This window comes from Podarcis liolepis (assembly GCF_965112155.1).
Source record: "Podarcis liolepis genome assembly, chromosome: 14".
In the NCBI taxonomy this organism is placed as follows: Eukaryota; Metazoa; Chordata; class Lepidosauria; order Squamata; family Lacertidae; genus Podarcis; species Podarcis liolepis.
The window spans coordinates 20,478,428-20,499,868 of NC_139569.1; the positions used below are offsets into that span (position 1 = coordinate 20,478,428).

General features: G+C 42.9%; 2 protein-coding genes across 2 annotated transcripts; one reads left to right on the forward strand and one right to left on the reverse strand.

Moving 5' to 3' along the window:
• The first annotated feature begins 1,074 nt into the window (after positions 1-1,074).
• Positions 1,075-13,738, forward strand: ALG1 (ALG1 chitobiosyldiphosphodolichol beta-mannosyltransferase). The gene is made up of 13 exons (XM_083473791.1): positions 1,075-1,434; positions 2,125-2,202; positions 2,445-2,548; positions 3,322-3,470; positions 4,916-5,005; positions 5,870-5,986; positions 6,976-7,100; positions 8,914-8,952; positions 9,960-10,019; positions 10,567-10,677; positions 11,582-11,696; positions 12,593-12,668; positions 13,470-13,738. Exons 1-13 carry the CDS (start codon positions 1,221-1,223, stop codon positions 13,599-13,601), a joined length of 1,410 nt encoding a protein of 469 aa, XP_083329917.1. The 5' UTR covers positions 1,075-1,220; the 3' UTR covers positions 13,602-13,738.
• Positions 13,739-13,871: 133 nt separating this feature from the next.
• LOC310692699 (olfactory receptor 10A7-like) lies at positions 13,872-15,830 on the reverse strand. The gene has a single exon (XM_083473869.1). The coding sequence runs from the start codon at positions 15,287-15,289 to the stop codon at positions 14,357-14,359; it is 933 nt and encodes a 310-aa protein (XP_083329995.1). The 5' UTR covers positions 15,290-15,830; the 3' UTR covers positions 13,872-14,356.
• Positions 15,831-21,441: the final 5,611 nt, after the last annotated feature.

Sequence of the window (21,441 nt, forward strand, 5' to 3'; positions counted from 1 at the left end):
AAGTGCGTCTTATGGGGCGAAAAATACGGTATTCAGTAAATGAATGCAAAACATTTGAAAAGTTGTTGTTCCTTTTCGGATAGTGTCCTTCTCCTGGCATTTCAGCTGCAACCTGGGAACACACTCAGAGTATAACCTACCGCACAGGGTTGTTGTGAGAATTGCTTTTTTCTGGGGGGGGGGGGGAGACTGGACGCAGGGATATACATACCCCTAAACATTATGTTAATCTAAGTTTGGCCTCATTGAGGAACAGTATTTCATATGGGTAGGAAAATGAGAGTAAAAAGGTAAAGGACCCCTGACAGTTAAGTCCAGTCGCGAACTACTCTGGGGTTGCGGCGCTCATCTCACTTTACTTGCTGAGGGAGCAGGCGTTTGTCCGCAGACAGTTTTTCCGGGTCATGTGGCCTGCATGACTAAGCCGCTTCTGGAGAACCAGAGCAGTGCACGGAAACTGTGTTTACCTTCCCGCCAGAGTGGTATCTATTTATATACTTGCACTTGATGTGCTTTCGAATTGCTAGGTTGGTAGGAGCAGGGACCGAGCAACGGGAGCTCACTCCGTCGCGGGGATTCGGACCGCTGACCTTCCGATCGGCAAGCCCAAGATGCTCAGTGGTTTAGACCACAGCGCCACCTGTGTCCCTAAACATGAGAGTACGTACCCCTAAACATTTTTTTAAAGAAAAAAAAGCACTGGTTGTGAACGATATAAGCTACCTTGAGCTCCTTGTAGGAAAGGTTAGAAGTCTAATAAGTTCGTAAGCAATTATTGGTAGCAGTGGGCTTCCGTGGTGGTGTGGGGCAAGGACTAGCTCACTGGGCTCCACCACTCGCATCACCCACACTTTCCGTGAGAGAGGATCAACCGAGTCGCGAGTTGCAAATAGACAACTTCAAAACTGAACTTTGTGCTTCCCTTGTCATAACCTGCATGCATTACATATTACGTAGTTCTCTTGGTATATTTTGATTTCCTTGCATGGGTTGGCTAAATGACCCATGCGATCCCTTCGAATTCTACAATGCTATGATTCATCCGCACAGGGAAGCAGAGAAGAATCCCGCCCATCCAGCCTCGATTTGGATCCAAGATGGCGACCGATCTGAAAGCGGCCTATCTCGGCAATGATTCCCCACCTACATAATGCAGGCGATACTTCCTTGGTCAGATTCAGCGGAAGGCGCTCTAGCCCTCCCACTCTATCTCTCACAAGATGGCGACCCTCCTTTGGCTGACGCTTTGCGGGTCGGCGACGTTAACGCTGCTGCTGCTTCTCCTGTTACTATGGCAACGGCAGCGGCCTGCTGGTTCCGAGGACCGCGTGGCGGTGGTGGTGCTGGGCGACCTGGGCCGCAGCCCCCGCATGCAGTACCACGCCCTGTCGCTGGCCCGCCGCGGCCGCCGCGTCGACTTTATCGGGTACCCGGGTGAGTCCGAGGTGCTGAGGCTCTTTCGAGCCTGGAAGCCACGCCTCCTACTGCCTTGCTACAACCCCTCGTTCCAAAAGATGTCCGAGGGCTTTTGCGCTTGCCTTTGGTTCGATGAAAGGCACTCTGTATAAGCTTAGAGGCACTCTTGCACTGCATTGTTATTTTTAACAGAATACCGCTAAGGTATGCAGCCGGGGATCTTGCTTCCTTGCAAACCCTCATTGCAGAGATGTGAGGGAGTTTGAGCGTTGTGAAAGGTACTCTGCATATGCTCAGATGCACTCTTGCACAGCAGTGTTGTTGTTATTAACAGAATGCTATTAATGTAGCCAGCCATGCATATTATTATTATTATTATTATGCTAACCCATGTTCCAGGTATGTGAGAGAGTTTAAGTGCTTGGGGAAGAAGGGGCACTCTTCATATGCTCAGATGCAACCATTTAGAGCTGGTCATCTGAAGGCCTACAGGTTCCCCAATCCTTCAGCAGTGGGTGTCCTTTTAAACTGCCATAGGTATACACTGAGTTACCCTAATATGTGTATTGGTTTTTGCTCCAAGAACACCCACATTGCTGGCTTATATACTGAATTCATATTTGCTGTTCCCACTTAATTTGCTTTCACATTCTGTTCTGTTTATGTATGTGCTGGATGGATTTTCTTAATTGTTTACTTTTCTCTCAGGCACAAAGCCACATAGCGAGATTATACGTAATGGAAACATACAGATTGTTCATATCTCTGAGCTCAAAATTTGGCAAGGTATGGTGAACATTGCAGTATTTGGAGGTGTTTTTTTTTTTTTTAAAGGATGCACCAGTTTTTAAATCAAGGCTCCTTTGACAGAAAAAAAACTGCTTTTTTTGCTTTTTTATATTTTAAACATATTGTGTAACTTGTGTTTAATGTTTGTTATTGGTATTTATAATGAACTTATTGTAAACAGCTTTATGTGTTTTATTATGTGTGTTGCAACTCTGATGACTGTTTATTTCCTCTTGTAGTTGGGCCAAAGATGTTCCAGTATATCGCAAAAGTCATTTTACAGAGCATCCAACTATTGTATACAATGCTGAGGATAGCTAAACCAAACTATGTACTTCTCCAGGTACATATGCGCCATGAGAACTATATACAGTATTTGTGTCTCCTAGGTCTGTTTAAAACATACCACTTTTAAAGCAGTGGCAGTAGGGAAATGTTTTATTTAAAGTGTGTTTTATTTGAATGCTATATTTGGAATATCAATACACGTATGCTTTGTCTGCAGTAGTCCAAGGTTTGTTTTTAGAGCAGATTTTTATGTTTTTGCCTTAACTTTTTAATTTGGGTAGCTGTCTGTTATTATATAATCACAAGCAAACATCATTAGGTGATGGTGAATACTGTAAGAACAGGTTGCTGGTCTAGATGGGTCTTTTGGTCTTAGCCTGCCAGCAGAAGGATAACAGTGAAGCAGCCAGCCTAACCTTTCTTGGGAGGGAATTCCACAATATGCTTTTGATGTTTATGGGACTGAGAGAAGATGCTCACCTGAGACTCTTAGCAACCATCCTAAAGAATCTTGGGAACTGAAATTTGTTAAAGGGACTGGTAATTCAATCTCTGTGGGTGTTAAACTACAGTTCTCAAGATTCTTAGGGGGAAGCCATGTGCTTAAAATGTGTGGTGTTGATATGATCTATGGCACTGAGATAAAGGCTTTGGGGAGAATTAGACTTAATGAGGAAATATTTAAAGGGTAGGGGAAGAGAGATGTGGCATGCTGGGTATGAGTTAAAGGCCCAGTCAGAAGAAGAAAGCAAGAGCTCTTATTCTCTGGTATTGCACTGTCTCTTGCTCTCTGAAACAGGCTCTCTTTCTCTTCATTTTTATGGCCAGAATCCTCCAGGTCTGCCCAGCATAGCTGTTACCTGGGTGGCTTGTCTTCTAAGAAGCAGTAAGCTCATCATCGATTGGCACAACTACGGTTATACCATAATGAGCCTCACACATGGAACAAGGCACCCTATTGTCCAGATTGCTAAGTGGTTTGTACAACAGCTGTTTATAGTTTATTAGACACCATTGGCCAAGTCATCAGTGAACCATGGGGATTATTCATTTTTTTATATGTGTGTGTGCGTGTGCACACGCGCGTGTATTTATGTAGGTTTATCTGTATAACCACCCTGGGAGGCAGTTTAGGCTGAGATTTGGTGATTGGCACAAGGTGACTTCATGACAGTGGGCATTTGAACCATGGCAGAGTGAGATCTTCCTCGTCCGATAGTAGCCACTGCACCACACTCCCTCGTAATGCTCCTTTGTGAGTATTTCAGAAGTGCTAGAAACTTGATGAAATATTTGTACATCCATTAGCAACTGGCCTCATACAGTGCATTGCTGAATGTGACTACAGTACGATCACATCTTACATGCGGTTAACTGGCAGCCATATACGTGGTTGAAGGCAGACTGGTTGAAAATGCACAAGTTAAATCCAAGCAAGGCAGAGAGCTTAAAAGCTCTTTTTGTGCCAGATCCACTTGGCTTACCTGGCATGAAAAGAGCTTTGTAAGCTCTCCACCTTGCTTGCTGGGCAAGGCTAGCTCAGCATGCGAACTCTGGGAGTATTGGAGATTCGCTCTCTCCCATGCTAGCCACAGGGGTGGCTCCAAGAGTTTGGATATACACTGTTGTTGTGTATACGTAGAACCCTTTGAACCAAACCCCTGCTTAAGATGCAGTTGTCCTGTATTTAGGTAAACAGGACAGGTTTGCTATATTTGAACATGTTATCATATTGATTTTGATTTTATTAGTCACATACTAGAATAGTCGCTGGCTTACATAGCATGTGGATAAAATTGTTGGTGTGTTATCTCTTGTGATAACAAATGTGGGCCACGCTCCGGGTAAAGCTAGTCAAGCCTATGGCTGCCATCTTATATGCAGTGGGCTGCATCTGGACTAAGTTAATTGAACATGGGTTCCATTGAAATCAATGTGAAAACTTCAGGCCACAGCAAGACTTAAATCTCAATTATTTCAGTGGGAATTTCATGCAGTTAATATAGTCTGGATCCAGCTCTCTCAGTGGAGTTTACTTCTGAGTAGTTAGTTATACATAGGGTAATAGCATAAAAGTTGCTGAAAATGGTTATCCCTGTTTTGAGATGTAGTTGGGCCATGACGTTATGTGTTGGACAACTTTTTAGGTTTGAAGTTATTCTTAGGATTTTTTTTTTAGTGTGTGAGACCACTGAATTCCCAGGTTCTGAGGAATTGTGTATAGGAAATATATGAACATATATTGCATTTTTATGGTTTAAATGGATTTGAGAAATGAAGGAAAGCATATGATTTTGCTTTATTTTTTATTTTTTAAAAAAGGCATTGCAACCGGGGAAGAAACTTATATTCCCATGAAAGCATCTGAGATGGGTTAGTGGAACCAGTATTTAGTAACTGATGGACATTCAATTTATTTCAGGTATGAAGAATTCTTTGGGCGTCTGTCTGACTATAACATTTGTGTGACTAACTCAATGAAAGAGGATCTTCTGGTGAACTGTAACATCAGGTAAATGAGTGGCTCACAATCGGCTCTACCAAATGAGTTGTGTGTGTTGCAAGGACCTTTACTAGACCATATAGAAATATCCAGCAGAGCCAGTGGAATATTAACAATATTGTTAATATTAAAAATTAACTAAAATGTAACTTATATATAATATTAATATATTGTTAATATTGGTATTTTTTGTCTTTGCAAATTGCTTTCAACCTTATTGTATTGGAAAACAGCATATGAAAGTATGCATATCATAAGAACAAATGGGAGAGCAGGGTCACTTCCTCCAGCACTTGGAATGATAGGTTTACTGAGGGGCCTACAGAGGTTTAGCCCAAAGTGCTTTGCCTCAACCCCTGGGATCTTGCACCACAAAATCACAGTGTGCAGATTGGTCCTAGCTGCATTCACCTACTCAGATGTGATGCCCAGTGTGTGAATATCAAGCATGGATGAAGCCTCAAGTGCTCTCACCACATGTACCCTTTCTCTTCTCTAACATAACATCTGCCCATAGTTTTCCTGCCTTAATTTTGTGTAAAAATATTTCCAGGGCACTTCTATAGTACCTTTTTACATTCACTGATTTTTTTATATATAGTAATATTTTATTAAGATAATTTCAGTTGGAAGAAATAAAGTGAAGAGAAAAACGAAGAAAGAAAGAAAGAAAGAAAGAAAGAAAGAAAGAAAGCAAAACATAAAAAAGACAATAAGCAAAAAAGATAAAATATGCTAAATATAGCGCAGTTACATTTCCATACATTATTATATAGATATATAAGTAATATTATTGTCCTTTTGGCTAAGATCAAGTATAGTATCTGATTTTTATCTTTATTGTTTTGACTCCTGGGCCCCTTTGCGTTGCAGAGCGACAACCCTCTATGACAAGCCAGCTTCTTTCTTCAAGGAAACGCCATTGATCGATCAGCATAAGTTGTTCATGAAACTAGCCAAAGAATATGCTCCGTTTAAAGGCCAACTTGTGTAAGTTAAAATGTGCTGTTGTATACACTCCTACCTAGTTTGGAACTGGCATGCTTAAGAACACAGGTGGAGCCTTCTGGATCAGGCCAGTGGCTCATCTAGTCCAGCATCCTGTTCTCAGAGTGGCCAACTAGATGCTTGTGGGCAAACCTCAAACAGAACCTGAGCACAAGATCCCTCTGCCTTCCTGTGTTTCCAGCAACTGGTATACAAAAGCATTACTGCCACCAAACTATAGAGGCAGAGCATAGCCATTGTGGCTGGTAGCCATGGATTGCCTTTTCCTCCATTAATATGCCAAACTCCTCTTTTAAAGCCTTCTAAGTTGGCCATCAATGGGACGTGGGTGGCGCTGTGGTCTAAACCACAGAGCCTAGGGCCGGCTGAAATCCCTGCGACGGGGTGAGCTCCCGTTGTTCAATCCCAGCTCCTGCCCACCTATCAGTTTGAAAGCACGTTAAGTGCAAGTAGATAAATAGGTACCGCTCTGGCGGGAAGGTAAATGGCATTTCCGTGCACTGCTCTTGTTCACCAGAAGCAGCTTAGTCATGCTGGCCACATGACCCAGAAGCTGTCTGTGGACAAAAGCCAGCTCCCTCGGCCTATAGAGCGAGATGAGTGCTGCAACCCCAGAGTCGTCCGCGACTGGACCTAACGGTCAGGGGTACCTTTACCTTTACATTAGCCATCACTGCCTGCCGTGGGAATGAGTTCCATAATTTAACTATGCTCTGCATGAGTTAGTAACAATGCTTTGTGTTCATTTGGTACCAAGGCAGCTTGGTTAAATACTAATGGGTTGAGGAGCTTAGTAGGGAACTTTGAGAAGGGATAAATATTGACAACATCTCCTGCCTAAATATGGAGCTGACCTTTATGGCTTCCATTAATCTGATTTTGGGAGCTATAATGTTTGGTTTGGCGCGTGTGCTTTTGCTGATCACGCATGTTCTTTGAAGGTTAGTCTTCAGAATCCTGTTTCTCCTCAGAGCAGAGTCCAGCCTCCCAGGTGATGTTGAGAAAACTGCCTTTACACAACTAGACACCAGGAGCGGAAACGTGATGTACTGCATGGGCCGGCCAGCTCTCCTCATCAGCAGCACCAGCTGGACAGGTCTTGGCTCTATACCATTGTCTGTGTATCTTTCCATACAGTGTGCTTGAGATGCTTGTACATGAAGCTGTAAAATAGGGATGCAGAACCTCAGGTCCAGGGCCAAATGCAACCCTCCAGGTCTCTTTGCCTGGCCCTTGGGACTCTCCATAGGCCACACCCCCTCCTAAGCCACACCTCTCACCAGCCCTACTACATATGCTTAGGTGTTTTGGCCTGGCTGGAATGTGCCCTTGAACCTCTGATAATGCTTCTTGCTTGTCTGGATGGAGAGGGGTTTGTGAGTAGAAACTAGCCTATCGTAGACAGTTAAAATTCACATTTGCAGTTCCCATCGCTTTTGCCTCTGGCTCTGCCTACCACTGCAGTGTTTCCTCCAGAAGGGAATGCTGCCTTTGGGCTGGAAAGGTGCCCCACTCCCGTTGTAAGACTTTGCAGTAACTGTGTACCAAGAGAAGTGGCAAATACTTGAGCAGAGAATACTTCAAGATTGCTTGGAATTCTTTTTTAAAAAATTAGTGGAAGTACAGGTGACCAATTAACAAATTGGCAACATAATCATGGTTGCTAACTACTGTTGGTTGCCTCCCACTTCCAAGGAGAGGATGATTTTCATGTCCCTCTTTCCTTGGATTTCTGATCATGTATGGCTGTGTTGAAAAATATAATCTCATCATGTGGGCAAGAACTGTGAACATAAATCTCCACATGAAGAGTGTAACATAAGCATTGTCTTGATTTGTACTAGAATTTCTCCAAAAAGTGTCAGGCCACTAACTTTTCAACAGCCTTTCTCTTTCCCTTCATCCCCCAATCGATGATGTTGCTTGGTTTTCACAGTCTACTTGCAAATGTTTGGAAAACATTTGTTTCATTAGCAATTATTAATTGAGTTTTAATTAATGTTTGAAGGTTATGAAGTGTTTTGAAATTGACAGGATGAAATAAGTGACCTGGAGCACTTGGCAGCCTAATATAAACTGGGTTTATTTTTTTATTTATATCAGAGCTCCATTCTTTTCCCTAGTAAAAGTAACAGAGCTGACCCTAGGTCTAGGCAGGGTAAGATGGAATATTTTGTGGGAGTACAATTTATTTAGGATTACAGTATATAGTTGGGAGACTCTTTGAATCTTCTCCCTTAGGCACCAAAATATATTGGGATCATCTGTGTGTATAAAGTTTGTAGACAGTCATTTTATGTATTTAAAGCATTTTTACTCTCAGTCAAAATGGCTCCCAGAGCTGCTTATAGATCAACAAAAAGCAAATGAATCCCTGCCCTCAGGTTTCCACTCAAGAAGACAAGACACAAAAGCTAAAAGGGATGGGGAGGGAAGATGAAAATGAGCAACCTCAGGCAGTGGTTTCTTAAAGGTTACAAAGTTCTTCTAATGGCAAAACAGTTCAGTTAGCTTCTGTTGGGAGACAGTTGTGGAAGAGCCAAAGGTTCTCAGCAGAGCCAGTGGAATAGTCAAAATGCCTTAAGGAATCCAGCAAATGCACAAGGCATTTGGAGTTGATTTCAGAGTTGGTCTCAGTGGGCTTAAGCATGTCTAATGCCAACACAGAATACATTGCTATTTGAATGAATGTGACAAATACGGAAGAGATTACTTTAGCTGCATGTCTTCTAGCTGCTGTAAGCCCCTTTGGCTGTACAAGAGAGAAGCACTGTGTTGATTGCCTCATTTGCTCTATGTTATACAGTTGCTACAGAGACAGCACTCAAAAGCCGAATTGCTTTAGGTGAAACCAGAGTTATTGCTGTGATTCTTGTATATTAACTGCAAACTTTTTCTCCCTTTTCTAGAAGATGAAGATTTTTCCATCCTATTAAGAGCTTTAGAAGGTGGGTTATTAAGGGAGCATTCTGTCTTTCTTAACAAGCAAACCTGGATCCACTGCTGTCACTGGAGGCACAGGCGGCCTCAGCAGTCTGGACTGCCCATAATTTGATTTGTTCTGGCCCTCCTGCCGAAAGTGATTCCCCATCCCTGCATTAGCAGAATTGGCAACTGGATCAGAGAGCAGGAACTGTGGTCTATCCTCTTCCTTTCTTCACTTGCTGGGAACAGGTGGCTAAGACTGAGAAGGGTATTTTGAGCAGCGGGGGAAAGACGTTTGCATAGGCGAACACACCTCCTTGAATGCTAATAAGCAGAACTCAGCTGTGGTTACCCCCTACTGCAACCAAAGCTATTGTTGCCTCAGTCCTGTGAACCTCAATCTCCCACTTCTCCTGCCCACAGCTGCAAAAAGAAAAGGTGGGACTGGAGAGAAAAGCAGTGGCAGCTGCAGGCTCTTCTACCCTGGCAGAGCATCTTTCTCAGCAGAGGACAGGGACCAGTAGGTCCAACATGTCTATCAGAAAAAGCGAGAGCTGTGAGAGCACCAAGGAAAAGGCCCCCATCAGAGAACAGGGGTGTTCTCTGATGGGGAACAGTTCTGTTTGCATTGCCACATGTGTTCTGTGAATATCTGGGATTCAGATGTTGGCTACAAAGTCTCCTTTTGCGTCATTCTTGACTTAAAATACTCTTTTATCAAGGCATCCTGAAAACTTGGTTATAGGGTGGCATCTAGATGCCTAAACTAAAAAATAGGTAGCAACTACAAGGGTGCTCACTCCCCCCCCCCCAAAAAAAAAATTTCTCCTATTGGTGCAGATTCACTTTGGGATCTGTCTACAAACAACCTTGGCTGTAAGACTCTAGCTCTTCCCACCTCAGTCTTCCTGCTTGCTGTAGAAATCCCAAACTTGTTAAAAATAAAAAAGTTGCCTTTTGTAGCCTGTCACTTTCCCCCAATGATGGTTTTGGGAAAGTCACAACTCTTACTGTTTGTTTTGTCGCACAGAATATGAACGCTATCTCAGCGATGGAGCAAAGCTTCCTCCTCTTGTGTGTGTGATAACAGGTAGCAGCTTTTAAATCATTTGTCTTCTTTTCATCTTACGTATTCATACTGGGAAACCCATTTTCCCCACCACCACTGAAGAAGCAAGGAAGCTTCTGTTTGCTCCAGAGCTCTCTGTGTGTTGAGTGCATTAGTGAGGACCCTGCTTTCATTTTTGTATTTGGTTTGTGCCTTAAGCTGCTTGCCCCAAGTTGGCATGGTGTCAGCCCCCCCCCCCCGGAGAACTATATAAGTGTTACATTTACATCCTACCTTTCCTCCAAGGAACTCCAGGTGGCATGTTTCTCCTCCCTCTGTGCTTTATCTTGGCTACAGTCCTGTGCTAGACTGAGAGACTGCGACTGGCTCAAAGTCACCCAGTGTGCTCCAGGGCTGAGCAGCGATTTTGACTCTGTTCTCCCAGCTCATAGCCTGACATTCTATAACCATGGCACCACGCTGGTTCTGGGCATTCAAATGAAATCTTTCCCAGAGGGTGATAACTCTCACAATGCGCCCTTTTGGATCAACAGCAAACCGTTTTGTTCATTCTCTTTCATTTAAAAAGGCAAAGGGCCTCTGAAGGAGTATTACAACAAGCTGATTGCAGAGCTGCATTTCAAGCATATCCAGATCTGCACTCCCTGGCTGGAAGCAGAGGATTACCCCCTTCTGCTCGGTAAGGAAGATCTTCGAATTTACCAGTGTGCTTCAATGTGGCATTTTGAAAATTTACAGGAGCAGACTCATGAGATCTTCGGGATATAGGATAGTGGTCCATTGCAGGACTGTGATAGCAGAACCTTCTATTGAATAATAGAATTCTCGAGTTGTAAGGGACCCCAAGGGTCATCTAGTCCAACCCCTTGCACTGCAGGAATCCTGCCCACAGCCATCCCTGGGTGGGCTTGAACCACCAACCTTCTGGTTAACAGCCAGATGCCCCGACCCACTTGAAATGGGTCATTTGAAGCAGGAGAGGAACTTGCACCCTTTCCTCCCTTTTCTTCTCCACAAGGGTGCTGACTGGCAGGGCAGAGGGAAAACAAGATGGCGGTGATATATACAAATTGGCTAAGGTAAAGAACTGTCTCTTCAGCATACAATGGAAGCTACATAATGGAAGGCACCAGAATTAACTCTGCAGTGGGGGGAGGTATCCCACAGCTTGGAGGCTGCCAGTGAGAATGGCTTCCCCCAGGTCACCACTCCTAGAAGCTCCAAGGGCAGTGGAACTACAAAGAAGGCCCCTCTCTGCTGATCTTGGTACTTGAGAGGATCTGGGGGGGAAGAGGAGGTCAGTAGAGAGGGTCTTGTATTCTGGCTCAGGTTCCTAAATGACCTGGGCTTGGGAATGTTTGAGCGACAGTGAAACAGTTTCAAGTGAGTACTATTCAAGAGCTGGTACATGCCTCATTTTAACTGCCCCACAAACTCCTCCTTGGCAGGCCTCATTACCACCTGATTTGTATACCTCATTTTTTTTTCAGTGGCAACAAGCCATCCATTACTTGAGCAGCTACAAAAAAACAAACAAACTCATTTGCAGAATGTACTCAATGGGGGTTTGGTTTCTCTTACAGGCTCAGCTGACTTGGGCGTCTGTCTCCATATGTCCTCTAGTGGCTTGGACCTACCCATGAAGGTCGTGGACATGTTTGGCTGCTGCTTGCCTGTGTGTGCAGTGCACTTCCAGTGGTAAGAGCACGCCTGTGTGTTTCAGCATCTCAAAAGAACCTGGCGTTAGACCATTGGTCCATCTAGTGCAGTACAGTCATACCTCGGGTTGAATACACTTCTAGTTGAGCACGTTCGAGTTGTGTTCCACAGCAACCCGGAAGTAACGGAGCGCGTTACTTCCGGGTTTCGCCACATGCGCATGCACAGACGCTCAAAATGACGTCACACGCATAAGTGGCGAAAAGCGACGTGCGTGTGCGCAGACGTGCCGTCACTAGTTACATTTGCTTCTATATGTGAACGGGGCTCCGGAACGGATCCCGTTCGTATTTAGAGGTACCCCTGTAATGTTTACACTGGCAGGCAGCACCTCTCAGGGGTTTCAGGCAGGGAGTCTTTCCCAGCCCTGCCTGGGGATAATGGGATTTGAAGCTGAGACCTTCTGCATGCAAAGCAGATGCTCTACCGATGAGTTACAGCTCTTCCCCCATCTTGTGTATCCCCTGTTGGTTAACCCATCTCTCTATTCTTTGAGATCTCCATTTGTTTATTATTATTGGTGGTGGTTGTTACTACAAATGGGCCCTGCAACAAAAAGTTGCAGAATGCTCTTGTTCAGGCTGCAGCCAGTCTGGAGCTCCCTGCAGATTCCTCTGTTTTTTTATACTCCCTAGCAGCTCCCAGGTCCTTGTCAGCTCCTTTTAGTTAGAAATAATTGGGAAACTATTGTTTTTATTTTAATTTGGAAATCTTGCTGTGCTTTTCTGTGCTGTGTTTGGGTCTGATATGGTCCAAAATACCTGGAAGGCACCAGGCTGGTGCATTAATGTGGTATGTTAACTGTTAACCCGCTCCCACACTGAAGAAAACAACTTTGAGATTCTTTCTAGTGCTGTTTTGCTTATTTTTTGCAGTATACATGAACTTGTGAAGCATGAAGTAAATGGTTTGGTGTTCCGGGACTCAAGCGAACTTGCAGAGCAACTGAAGGTAACTTAGAAAAAGAGAATTTTGACTTGCTGATGGGGCTCATTGAGCATTCATTGCTCTGGAAACATCAAGGAAGCTGGATGTTTTGGTGGCAGGAGGGAAGTTTCATCTTTGAATGCTGCTTCATAGTTTAAAAACAAAAACTTCCTGAACATAGAAAATTAGGAGAAGTATATAAGCTAACATTCTCCCTGAAGCACTAGCTTTCTATGTGCAGGGAGTTGCTTTTAAATAAGTGGAAAGGGACATTCATTCTCTCTCTCTTTTTATCTCTCTCTCTCTCTCTCTCGTGCATATGTTGTCCTTTTAACAATATATAGCTTTATTTTTTTATTAAGGATTTTCCAGTATATGGAATGCTAAACATATAATCAATTTTCTTAAAGGAAAAAAAAAATCAAGCACAACCAATTTAGTTAGGATGCATAGAGTATAGAATTGCAACCCCCCAAGCCCTTCATTATTTTCTCAGTAGGTCAGCAAGATTTCATAATGATCTGGCATGGGTTAGGTTATTGAATCTTGGAATACATAGTTCTGACTATAATTTACGTGCGTAAACAGTTCTTTGATAATCCCAGGGACTTGTCACATTATTACTGTTCATGTGCCAATTTTGAAGGTGATACTTTTCTAGTGAGACATCAGTTTGTTTGTTGAGGAAGCAATTGATTCAATGTAGTTTTATCTGGGAAAAATACCTGCATCTTTCCATAATTGCAGGTATAGAAAGTAGAATATTTTTTCCATTTTCCTGTATACTGCATTAATCTGTTTCACTCACTCTTTCTAACCTTGCAGATGCTTTTCTTGGATTATTCTTCTGTAGAAGGCAAGCTCAATTTATTCCGAAGGAATCTTTGCACAACCAAGCAGCTGCGGTGGGATGAAAGTTGGGAGCAGACAGTGCTTCCTCTTTTTAGCAGCAGTTAAGCTGATACGACTTCAAAGTTAATTTATAACTTGCACATTCTCAAAAACTGGAACACCACAAGCGTGTTTGTATATCAAAAATTCTTTTTACAAAAGAAAAAGTGATTTTATATGGTGAATAAAAAGTTTTATCTGGAGCTTCGTTATAGGCTTATGCAATTTTTCCACTTTTTCCTCTTAATTTCTATGCTGTGGATAGAGCCAATGTTGTTTTGTATCTACTTACTGCTTCACTGTTGTTTTTTTAAATGCAGTTACGAAGTAGTTTGTGGTGCCTTTGGTTATTGTTGCCTAAGTTGCAAGCTGGTAATTCCCTATTTGAAGTGGAAACATGTTACTGTGACACTTGAAAAGTACCTTTATAACATCTTCACCTTCAAAGGAGATATCAAACTGCGATGTGTGTTATGTGTTTCCTACCTCACTTTATAACTGGTATTTGAACATGAAATGGAGAATTTTACCCAGAACATGCAGGGTCTGAAACCTTAAACTCCAAGGTCTATGTTGTGTTACAAGTACATTTAGCATTTTCCTCCTCCCTCTGAAAAGGGGTCATGCTGGTATTTGGATTTCATGTTTAAAACAATGCCTTGAGTCTTCAATCATATTTCATTTTGGGATCTCTTTGTTCAGGGTAAACATTTGTATTGCAAGCAAAAGGACCAAACAGGCTTGGCTGATGAAATAGTAGGACTTGGAGATCTTGGCTCAAGGTGGAAAGAAGCTTTGCCTCTGTTCAAGCTTTGCCTTGTTTAAACCTTGGCCATTTTGCTTCGTCCTAAGACTCTCATCAAGGCTTCTTTGACATCTTTATTGCGCAGGCTGTATATGATCGGGTTTATCATGGGGTTGATGATAGTATAGAAGACCGAGATGGCCTTGTCCTCTTCTGGCGTGCGCTGCCCCTTCGACCTCATATACATGAGCATGGCAGTCGTGTAGAAGATAGTCACCACTGTCAGGTGCGCTGAGCAGGTGGAGAAAGCTTTCTGCCTGCTGTCGGCAGAGGCGAGTCGCAGTATGGCAATAATGATGCGTATGTAAGAGAGTACGATCAAGAGAAAGGGGATGATCTCCGTTGCTATGCCCCCCATGTACATTGCACTCTCGCTCACAGAGGTGTCAGCGCACACCAGCTGAAGCATGGCTGGGACTTCGCAGAAATAGTGGTCAATGACATTGGAGCCACAGAGAGGGAGCTTGAGGACGAAGAGTGGAACCACTGACCCCAGGAAGGTGCTGAGCCAAGACCCAGCAGCCATGCCAATACAAACCGATTTGTTCATTAGAACAGAGTAGCGCAACGGGTGGCAGATGGCGACGTACCGGTCGATCGCCATCACGGCAAGGAAGATGCATTCTGCCGCCCCTAGGAACAGCGTGATATACATCTGAGCCTCACACAACTCGGCTGAGATGGACTTCCTTGTCACCAAGAAGTTCATGAGCATTTTGGGGACAACGGCCGAAGTGCAAATGATATTCAAGACTGCCAGGTTGCAGAGGAAGAAGTACATGGGCATTTGAAGGTGGGGATCCAGGCTGGTCAAAGTGATTACAGCAATATTTCCAATCAGCGTTACGGTGTAGATCACAAGGAATATGATGAAGAGGAAGACTTGGGCCAGTGGGGAGAAAGGGAACCCCAAGAGAACAAATTCTGTGATGACGGTTATGTTTTTCATTTCTATACTTTTCTGTAGGAAGAACAATAGTGATTTAGTGGTCAAAAGTGCAAGAACTCATCTTGACAGCCCCTATAAGCTATGCCTATGAAGAGAGTCTACACACACTTGCATCCCAAAGCAGCAATACATAATACCCAGTTGATTAGGATTGGCACATCTGCAGTCCAATGCAAAGATACCTAGTAGTCATTTCCGTCAATCTCATTTCTGACTTCTCAAAACGCATTGCGATCTTAACCCTGCTGAAATGCCATCTTCAGCTTTCAATTAGAAATGGAAACTACTGTTGCAACTAAGTGCCTGCATTTAAACTGCTGTCAATGGGAAAAAGAAATAGAGAACCATACCACTTTATTTTCCTCATTCTCTGACTACCTCTCTGAGTTAAATCTGTTGCCCTTCAGATGTTGCTGAATTACTGTTTCCATCATCCCTGACCACTGGCCAGGCTGGCTGGGACTGATGGGAGTCGGAGTCCAACAACACCTAGGGGGCCACAAGTTGCCACAACCTGCCCTACATGCTGTGACAGACCAGCCAACCCTCAGCCAGCAGGGGCGCCGATTTGCGCTCCTCAGGGGGACACCCTCCACTTTTCTGATGTCCGGGCTGTGATTGGTCCAGACTCCAGCCTGGACCTATCACAGTAGGACATCATCTTCCGACTTCCTTCCCGACTGAACACAGTGTGCGCAGCAGCGGAGAGAAGAAGACGTCACGACTCGAGTCACCAGGAGGACCGGAGAAGTTGTCATTTTATTTCTTTTCAGTCTCCACTGAATGCCTTGACTGGGTTAGGGACCCTTATAGCTCAGCATCAGTTGGTGGAAAGGACATGACTTTACAGGAGCAGGAGGAACTAACTGAACTGAGACAAAATCGTGGTTTGAAGCTAAGATTTGCTGATCTACCTTTGGACAGTTTTTGGTTGGATACTGCCAAGGAGTTCCCCCTTCTGGCAAACAAAGCTATTTTGACATTGCTCCCATTTTCCACTACATATCTGTGTGAGATGAGCTTTTCAAGCATGATTGCTATAAAAACTAAATACAGAGACAGACTGAGAGCTGTTGACGAAGAGCTACGTGTGTGTCTTTCTTCGATTCCAGCCAGAATATCAGCTTTTTGTTCAGCCAAACAGGTCCAGGTTGCGCACTGAATAAAGTATTTTATAATTTTTCATATTTCTGTTTACTTACTATTTCATAATAAAGTAATTATAAAATACTTTCTTTGTGTTTATTTGATTCCTATTCAAGAGAATTACTTTATATATAGTCAATATAGGCACAGAGTTAAATTTTTTAACATTTTCTAATGGTGGTGTGCCTCGTGATTTTTTTCATGAAACAAGTGTGCCTTTGCCCAGAAAAGGTTGAAAAACACTGGCTTACAGAACTGTTTTGTCCCCCAATTGCTCACCTTTTTAATTTGTTTTAAAATAAATGTGTTTCTTATATATTTTTTAAAAAAACCTCTTGTATCTGTGCTGCTTTGGGAAACTGAAGTCGGTGTAAGGTAGCTGATTGGGATGTGGGGACCACCACGTGCACAAATCTAACTAGAGGAGCCTTGGAGGCTTTTCAACACAAGTAAACGCCTTATGGCAAGCATGAGCCTTGGCCCACTGATGTGTAGCACCTCTCCACAATTTCACACTGGGCTATTCCTCAGCCCTTTTTGGAAGCACTAGAGATTGAATTTTCATGCAGAACATGTTCTCTACCACAGAGTTGCAGCCCTCTTGAGTGCTGCTTCCACCACCGTTACTAATATATCCTGCTTAATGCCAAAATAGGATTTTAAGTGGTTCATGAAGTAGAAAAACCAAGTTACACAATTAAAATGTACAATAAGACAGCACATATCAGTTAACAACAAGGCACTCTGTTTGAGAAATAAACATAATGCCTGTGTAAACAGGCAAGTTGTCAAAAGCCGGTGGGATGCCAGTAGAGATGGGGGTCTTTTGTATTGATAGCAGGGAGTGCTTTTCCTAACACTGGAGATATTAGTGAAAAAAAGCCTGCTACTATGTTGCCACAGGCCAATAAATGTCAAGCTATGGCAATGGAACCAGCTGAAGACCTCTTTCATTTGCCTCAGTCTGTCATGATATTTAGACTTATTAGATCCAAGGATGCAAGTTTTCTAGAAAATTTTAAATTAGAACACTTTCCCCCCAAAATTATTTCGCATAGGGTAATTTGCACTGAAAAATCTTCCACCTGCATCAGAAAATGTTCTTTTTTAAAAAAAAATAATCAATTTTATTAAAGGTTTTCAACCTAATATACCATAAATTTCCAACTAAACTAAAAAGAATAATAACAAATATATCAAACAGAAATAAAGGGGGGAAATTAAAGTACATTAATAAATCTCACATGATCCTCATAAGACACCCTGCCTCCATACAGGCCCCTTCCTTTTCTCTCAGCTCCCTGCATAAGAATATGTTCTGCCAACCTTGCCTACAAGTGTATTTGCAATTGGCATCTATTCAGTGCTACTAATGAACTTACAAAACACATAATTTTTAAAAGGAAGGGGGAAAAGCAATGGGGGTTTTCTTGCTGCAGTTCACTGCTTTGATCAGGGCTAATTAACTCCTAACAGCCCCAATGGGGTAAAGAATGATGGGAGTTGTAGTCCAATAACATGTGCAGGGCACTGTGTTGACTACCCCTGGCTTAAATAGTAGTCTTTTGTCTTTCATGCTGTGTGGAGTATTGTGTTTTAATTTGCCTGATTTTTATTTAAATATTGCTGTTATGGGCAGCTAACATGCAGTTCTCCAGATGTCTTCCACCTTCAGTCTTTTAACAGGATCCACTGGAAAGAAACAACCAAAGAAAGGTGGTTCCAGGTGGAAAAACATGATTAGCTCTTTCCTCCCATCCACTACTTCAGAACCAATCCTTGCTTCATAGGGAATGGACACACGCTCCCATGTTTGGTCCTGCCAGTGTTTTAGCTTGTTGCATCCGAGGAAGCTACTTTATACCTAGTTGGATCATTGGTCTATTTGACTCAGGATTGTCTGCCCTGAATGGCAGCAGTTCTCCTGGTTTTGAGATGGAGGCTTTCCCAGCTCTACCTTATTAGTAGCTGCACGTATGACTATTGCCACTTTGTGGAAGGATCTTAAAGAAGCTAATTTAACAGCATGGTCTAAAAGGGTTTAGCAGATGGCGGTAGCAGAGAAACTAGCATGTAAGCTAAGAATAGCTAGCTACATGCTTGGGAGAGTCGGCGGAGGCTTGATTGCTTATGCAAAAAATTCCAACAATAGAAGGAAAGTCATAGCATCATAGAGTTGGAAGAGACTCTGAGGTTCATCTAGTCCAACCCCTGGAATGCAGGAATCTCAACTAGATCATCCATGTCTACCACCTCTTATGGGAGATTTCCACGATCAAACAGCTCTCGCTGTCAGAAAGTTCTTTCTGATGTTTAGTTGGAACCTCCTTTCTTGGAACTTGAATTCATTGGTTCGAGTCCTACCCTCCAGAGCAAGTAAAAACAAGCTTGCCCCGTCCTCCATGTGACAGCCCTTGAGATATTTGAAGATGGCTATCGTATTTCATCTCAATCTTGTCTTTTCCAGGCTGAACATACCCAACTCCCTCAATCGTTCATCATAAGGCTTGGTTTCAATACCCTTGATCATCTTGGTTGTCCTCTGCACACGTTCCAGCTTGTCAGCATCCCTCTTAAATTGTGGCACCCAGACCTGGACACAGTACTTCAGGTGTAATTTGACCAAGGCAGAATAGAGTGGCACTATTACCTCCCTTGATCTGGACACTACCTCTGTTGATGCAGCCTAGAATAGCATTAGCTTTTTCTGCTGCTGCTGCATCACACAGTTAACTCATGTTAAGTTTGTGGTCTACTAAGACCCCTAGATCCTTTTCACATGTACTACTTACTAGCAACCCAGGTGCTCCTCATCTTATATATGTGCAACTGGTGCAGAACTTTACATTTGTCCCTTTTGAAATTCATTATGTTAGCTTGCGCCCAGTTCTCCAATCTGTTAAAGTCATTTTGAATCCTGATTCTGTCTTCAGTGGCATTGGCGACCCTCCCAGTTTGGTATCACCAGCAAATCTGATGAGCATCTCCTCAACACCTTCATCTAAGTCACTGATAAAGATGTTGAACAACAATGGGCCCAGGACAGAATCCTGTGGCAGAATCCTACTTTGTCACTTTTTTCCAGGATGATGAGGAACCATTAATAAGCACTTTGTGGGTTTGGTCAGCCAGCCAGCTACAAATTCATCTAACAGTTACCTCACCCAAACCACATTTTACCAGTTTCTCTGCAAGAATATCATGGGGGACTTTGTCAAAAACCATACTGAAATCAATATATACTATGTCAAAAGACTGGCCGATATATAAATTTGTTAAACGTTTTCTCTTTTTATTACTTTAAATCCTGCATCTATGCATTATTTACTTGAAAACTTTCTGTGGGGTCTGCACATAGAAACCTCTTGGTTTTGTTGTTTCTTTTTTTTGTACAGTTGGTCATGGTTTAGATTTTGTAATGTAGTTTTTCTCTTTTGTAAAATCTTTGATCGGTTATGCTTGTTAAGCAACTTTGTAAAAAATGAACTGAGAGTGAAAAGGCAAATAGCCTATGGCAATCAGTATCCTCAAGCTATTTCCCACCCCAGGCCTGACCCTTTTTAGCTACTGAGATTACGGTAGTTAACATGGGGCATCTTCAGGGTAGCATAGCTGTAGGTCATTCTACCGAACTGGATAACCCTGGGTTGTAGTATTTTGAAAGAAAGAGAGAAATGACTTGTTATCTGCTTTCTCCACAACCATGCATCATTTTATACACCTTGATCATACCCCTCCCTTAACTCAACTTTTTCCAAAGTGGAACATTGTATTGTAGAATAATTTATTGTAGAATAATTCTTCTAGTCCCCTGATCATTTTGGTTGCCCCTTTCAGCACCTTTTGAGGCTTTCTCTTTCTCTTCTTTTCTTTTCTCTTTTTTCCCCTTTTGCTGCAGTGACCACAACCGTGCACACAATTCCAGCTGAGATCTTGTGGTATTCATATAGACATTATTGCAATGTTACACTGACAATTGCAGTCAGCATAATGGAATAGGAATCAGGTTTTAATTTTTTGGGGTCTCCCCTTCTGTCCCGTCCCCCCCCCCCATTTACCTGAAGGGATGGCTTTTTATGTCATCATCACATTCTCAGTACGGAGTCTGTATGCAGAAGCGGTTTCTCTTTTTCCTCTTGTAGACCTCCCTAATTCTGAACTTCAGAATCACGGGGAAGTGTCAGCCATATAAGACTGATGAAGCAAAACTTCCCTCTTGCTTAAGATGCTGTTGGACTCTCATGGTGTTCTGAAAGAAACAGTGGATTCAAACCATTTCATCTCTCCAAATCTAATACCAATCATGGGGAGAACTTCTTGGTGTTTTTCACCAAGAGAGAGGGAGAGAGAGAGACTCTGGAGGAAACAAATTTTCTAAAGGACCTTTGAAATAGGCTAACTCTTTTGGGGATACAGGGCTCGCAAACTCAACTGTGCAATTAAACTAGATTAGCACATAGTTAGATACGCAGGTATTTTGCATGCCCATCCAGATGGATCTATCACAGTTAAGTAGAAAACTCAATGTTGTATCTAATTGCGTAGAATAATAGAATTGTGTTGGAAGGGATCCTGAGGATCACCTAGTTCAACCCCCTGAAATGCAGGACTTTGCAGTTCTCCCATACGGGGATCAAACCTGCCACCTTGGCATTATCAGCACTGTGCTCTAACCAACTGAGCTATCCAGGCTGTCCATACTGAAATGTAGTGCTCATCCACCCAGTTGTTTAACATGGATAGTAAGTTTCCTGCACCTCCATTAATTCTCTGTTGCCCATGTGATGTTCTCCACCAAATGTGAGAATCATAGATCTTCCCACTCTCTCCCTTCCCACAGTCTTGTTTTTCTCATACCAAGGATAGTCCAAAAAGAAGGGATGAGAAAATATGGGTTAAGGGAGGGGAAAGTATGGGGAGGCGGTGATTTGAATATCATAGGGACTATGGGGAACTAGTGGAGGCACAGAAAGCTTTCTATCAACATTAAACAACAGGATGGACGA